This window comes from Capsella rubella, unplaced genomic scaffold (assembly GCF_000375325.1).
Source record: "Capsella rubella cultivar Monte Gargano unplaced genomic scaffold, Caprub1_0 scaffold_4, whole genome shotgun sequence".
NCBI lineage: Eukaryota > Viridiplantae > Streptophyta > Magnoliopsida > Brassicales > Brassicaceae > Capsella > Capsella rubella.
Window position 1 is genome coordinate 14,425,976 of NW_006238920.1, and position 6,008 is coordinate 14,431,983.

General features: G+C 31.5%; 1 protein-coding gene across 1 annotated transcript; it reads right to left on the bottom strand.

Annotated features, from left to right (window-relative positions):
* Positions 1 to 328: 328 nt before the first annotated feature.
* On the bottom strand, positions 329 to 1,896 carry LOC17890399 (homeobox-leucine zipper protein ATHB-7). Its single transcript, XM_006294783.2, has 2 exons — positions 1,426 to 1,896; positions 329 to 1,068 (listed from the first exon to the last, which is right to left on the bottom strand). Exons 1-2 carry the CDS (start codon positions 1,774 to 1,776, stop codon positions 649 to 651), a joined length of 771 nt encoding a protein of 256 aa, XP_006294845.1. The 5' UTR covers positions 1,777 to 1,896; the 3' UTR covers positions 329 to 648.
* Between the last annotated feature and the right edge of the window lie 4,112 nt (positions 1,897 to 6,008).

The window sequence follows — 6,008 nt, forward strand, 5'->3', positions numbered from 1 at the left end:
CCTTATAAGGGTTTCCACTTGTGGGTAGATGGATCCAAATTTCTCAACCCTTTTGGTTATCTATTTTAATTGATTATGAGATTCCAACGGAAATTGAGGCTGACGGCGCTTTTAGGTTAAAACTTGGGGAGAGAGAGTCAGCGGCAGGCTACTCTGTTTTCGATACTATGATTGCTCGAAATAAAATGTATGGTCCTTCAAAATCTTTATGAGTTACAAAACTTATTATGTTCAATGGGTTTCATCATTCTTCTTTATTTATTATGTTAAATATCAATGTTCTGTCACTAAACCCAACTTATAGTTCTTGTCTTGATCAATTTACATATATTATATATGATTCTCTGCCTTTTGATTTTTTATTCATCCAAATCAAGTCTTAAAACTTATACTACTTTAGCTACAAAGCATAATGAGTACTTACTACTTAAAACAGAAATACAAAGACTAAGTGGTAATATACGACTTTCTAACACAATTTATACAGACAAACCATGAAATTTCAGCTCAAAACCCTGCAAAATTCCCACTGTCGGCGAGTCGTTTGCTGGACCGAACACCTCTATATCCGTGGCTCCGGCTCATGCGATGCAGACCGATAAATTCCGATTAGAATATGTTTCATCCATCTTTTCAAGAGCTTAAGTTTCATGACCAAAAATCCCACCAAGGGTAATTGCTGCTAGACTGGTGCAAGAGGCTTGTATCTGACTTGAAACCTCTCCAATCATCAGATGATGTCAAGCAGCTATCAGCTGGTTCAACAATGTTCATTAGCTGATCTGCTTCTTCTTCAAACCCACCAAAATACTCTCTCTTGATGTTGTTATTATAACCATCTTCATCTTCATGATCATGATCATGATGATCACACGAAACCCCATGATGGCCTTTCTCATCATACATCTCCATCTCCGGTCTAACCTCCTCAGGTTCATGACACCTCCGGTGGTTCTCTTCGTTTTCTGATTCATGATCTGTGCTACTTAGAGCCACCACAGCTTGATCACCACAACACTGCCTTTCCTCCTCCTTTTTTTGGTGCATCGCCTCGTTTAGCTTCTGCAACTGCATAAAAGCATAACAACAACAACAACAACAACAACTCATCAGAGATCTATTATCTTGATTCAAGAAACAATGAAAACAGAGCTTTTTATAATCACCTGATCAGTCCTTTAATTATACTAGTATACAACCAACAGCATCTCAGCTTTTTAGTCATTAATTGGAGTCTATAACCATTTAAGGCACATAATTTGAAATAATATTACTTGATCACTTCTTGTTTGCAATATATAACCATATTAACTTCCATTTTACAACTATTAAAGCATAGTTTTTTTTCTTTTTTTCTTATACCATACTTCACCAAAAATAACATAGATTTATTTGATTATCAATCATCTGATCACTAGAACATACCTCGGAGACTAAAGATTGCTTTTCTTTCTTGAGAGAGTCAAACTGAGAAGCCAAGTTGTCGTAGTTTTGTCTGAGAATGTTATACTCTGTCTCGAGCTGCTTCGATTTCCAACGAGCCCTCTTGTTCTGAAACCATATAGCCACTTGCCTCGGCTGCAACCCTAGCTCTCTCGCTAACTGAACTTTTTTCCTTGGCTCAAGTCTTGTCTCAGACTCAAACATCATCTCCAGTGACTTGATCTGCTCGTCGCTAAACCTTCTCTGGTTGTGGTTGCTCTTCTTCATCTTCTTCATGGACGTGAATGGATCTGATGACATCATCGCCGATGAATATTCTCCTCCTTCCGTCATCTCATTGGAATTTTAACTCCTGAGATCTTTTTTATTTTATTTTATTTTTGGAACCTCTATGTAATTGTGATGTTGGCCATCTCTATATATGTGTGATGAGGCTGAGATTATTATGTCAATAGTATTTTGATATGAGCCTTGAGGGGTCCTTAGCATATAATAAGATAAAAAACTTTGGGTTGCTTTATTGTGAAATTTGCATTCATTTTTTGAGCTAAACGATTTGTGGGTCGACAGGTAGCAATAGGGCAGATTTTGGCTGTTTCTAGAGTCGTCGCTATCACTTGTTAAGTCGAGTTTCATTTCAACGTGAAACTAATCATCTAACTACTGATTAATAATTTCCACCTTTTTTTTTTCCTTTCTTTTACTTTTAGGTAATTATGATCTTTTTTAAAAAGGTTTCTTTCTTAAAAAAAACTAATGTCAGGAATATCAGTATTTTAATTTTGTTTGTTAAAATACCCAAAGAAAAAAAAAAGTAAGTTAAAAAAGAAACTCATTTAAATGATTTCGTTCTCATTTGAAACTCCTTTTCTGAAAAATAATTTGGGTATTTTGGACAATTATGATTATGATTTATGTTCATATTTTTTCAGAAAAGAAAAACAAAATCTGCTTACTACATGTATATATGTTGTATATAAATATGATGATCTTATCTCCAAATATTTTACCGCATCCTGGTTGAATGTGATGATGTGAAAATGGAAATGGAACAAAAGTTACTGGATATATTTGATGATGTATGGGTGCATATCAAATGCTGTCATCGCAATAATGGATCATAAACAAAAATGATGAATAAATTTAACATTTCTGAACTGATTTCTAAACATTAAAGTGATTCATATAGAAAAAAGAATGGGAAAAAGAAAAGAAAAAACCAAAATTTGGAGAAACCAAACCAACACCCCCACGCATTAATGCATATATCATAATATGTGTATTCTTTTCTTTCTTTCAGTGCACCTTCTGATGAATATAAAAACACTATATGCGACAGATTATTTATACATTTTTTTTTTAGGTCTGTGCGTCGATAGATTTAACGTTCATAAGTCAGGATGTGGGACGGGTGTTAGTTTAATTACGTATGCCACAAAACATAATTTTTTTTAAATTAGATTGTGACTTTTTGTTATATTTGCATTCTAAAACATATACTGATTACATCACAAATCTCAAAACTAACAATGGTGATAAATAAGTACTATAGTTTGGTGGACTGTGTGATACGTGTAGTATAAGGTACTGTATAGTTAAACTTTTAACTCATCGTTTCTTTTTCTTGCTTGCAAGATTATTGATTCTTAGATTTTTTTTTTTTTTTAAATGATTGTAGTTTCTTTATTTTTATAGATAATTACCTTAGTACATGTTTAGCTTCACCGGACGTAAATTTTCAAAGCTCCTTAGATAAGTTAGAAATACTTTTAAAGGAAAACAATTTCATTTTTGGTAAAAAAATAAAAATAAAAATCAAATTTTATTAATACTTTACTAATTATTAATTTTCAACTTTATTAATTAATATAAATGATAAACTAAATTACAAACTCTCTTAAAAGTCTCTATTTAAATTTTTTTGTGCAACATATTATTTCAGAAGAATAAAAAATTAATCAATATTTTCTTTTTTAACTGTTTCGAAAAATTAGAAAGAAGTTCTACTCATCATAAACCTAAAAGAACCACCTTTTTATTCTTGTCATTAAGGAAGCCATGATGGTTGAACCAGGTCATCTAGATTTTATTTTACTCACGACGATAGCTATAGAAAATAATTAACCATTCTAGTATTAATGTGAACATCAACTTTAATTCTTGCTTTTCTGATTAGTTTAAGGTTAACGTTCACCTTGCTTGTCGGAAATTTCTTTTGACAAATTTATATATATAAAAAAAATATAAAAAATTGGGCCATCTAGATACGACATTTTCAAGCCCTAGTCATTAATTAAATCTGACTATCAAATAAAAATCTAACATAAGAGTTCAAATTCTAATATCGTATTTGAACTTATATATACGATAAAACAGAAGTGGCAATCAAAAATATCAAAATCAGCCATGGAAATTAGCCAAGTGTTTAGAACCAGAGACGAGAGATCAATGCTTTGGGGACATCAAAGTTGATAGAAGAGATGACATGGCAGTTGATCTGTGGTTGTGTCCTGAATTTTTTTTTGGGCAGCAAAAGTACACACGTGTCGTGGTTAACTTAATTATCGATATTTTCCGATAAGAGCCGTAGGAGAAGACAAATTCTTCTATTTATTTATTAAAGTTTCTTTCTGTTTTCTTAGTTTAATATACAAACGCGATCCCTTGCCTTGTTTGTATTTGGGAGCTCGCCCCGCGTGTGATATATTAAGATTTCTGATGTATTTACTTTCTTGAAATATCCACAATTTGTGATTCTTTACAGATTAATAATCTGAGATATATTACCGTTACTGTTTGTTTTTCGTTGCATCTTTAACCGTATTTTGTTGCTTCTAATTACAAAATTTTTTACTCCTCCTAAAATTTCCTTTTTCATAACAAAGGTAAAATAATAGTGTTTGAATGCAAATAAAATATTCTTTTAACTTTCAGAAAGAAAAAAGAGACTATAATATTAGGACCAAATATTATATTCTAAAATTGCAACATTAAGGTTAAACTTCCACCAATTTCCCATTCCCACAAGGCCACAACTATTTAGATACATATTAGGTTTTCTGATTCTTGAAGTTATATCTTATGATTAATTAAAAAAAAAATTACTTGACATCTAACCTGCACAATTTTAGAGAAGAATATTTTTTAAATAATAGAAATAATCTAACAGTTGTATATCATTACCAAAGAGCATCCTTCGTTTCAAATAAGTTCCAATAAGTTATATAAATATATATATATATATATATATACAGAAACAATAGTAGAATCAAATTAAAATGTAATAATTTGAATACATCTGATGGTGTGGAAGATATATGATGCCAACGTGGTGCCAATGAGGAACAGACATTTCGCACCGTCTTAAAAAAACTTATCTCTTCCTGATAATAACTTTATAGAATTAATAGATGAAAATGAAATATCTAATTACTTTTTTTGGTCAAATTCATCATTAGGTTATTTATAATGTTAATATCAAAAAGGATATAATAATCGTAAATTCATTGTCACATACGACTCAAGTGGCCAACAATATCTTACCCTACTTCTTTAACTACTACTACTACTCACTCGTTAAAGCGATGTTGGCAAAATAAAGCGGCTCGACTTTTCTTACCAAGTAATTAACACAAAAACCAAACCCATCTTTTAGATCAAAGATATTTTACTAAAATACACAGAATCTCCGATGTTCACGTTTCTTTAATCTTATAATAAAGCTTGTTAGAAACCTCGATTAGTTTACAACTATTGAACCAGAGTTTTACAGCAAGAGAGAGATTTTGAGGATTCGAAGAACAAAACGAGAAACAAAATTAGGAAGAAAACAAAACGAAAGAAGCACAAAAATTGGTAAAGATAACGAGTGATTGGACATGAACTTTATCTGTATTATAAATTTCCTCATACTTCTTTCTTTCGTATCCCTTTCTACGTGTAAAAATGTCTACAGTATGTTGAAGTACAAGTACGTTCATTGTACATGAAAGATAATAAGATATACTCCATTGCTTATGTTTTTCAATAATTATCTAAAACAATTAAATATATAGAGTAAGGTGTAGATATTGTTAATTGTATATTAGTCACAGAAACTGATAATACCAAGTCAAGAGAAAAACTGAAGATTAGGTGTGAGATGGTTCTCAGTGCTGACCTTGTCGGACCAAAGACCTTTAGTCATGTTACTCTGTTCATTTGCTTTAGGTTTCGATCTATTTCCACCACCGAAACCAATTTTGATTTTTATACTGTTATGATACTATTTAGGTACTCATCTCATATAGCTCTCAGTGGTTACTTCCGACTCCGCAATATGTCTTTTACATTGAAATGTGTTACAGTATGTGTTATCTTTTAAATTGTTTTTTTTTTTTTTTTTTTTTTTGGTTGACCCACAAAAAGAAAAGAGCGATGAGGAAAAAACAAATTAAAGCGCTGAATCTTCTTATTCTAAAAGGCCCATGATAGATGTTTCAGGCCCATTATCCCTTTCGTAAGGTTAAAATAAAATGGAAGGACATTCCATTGGACTAACATGGCCTACCTAGTGATATGATTTG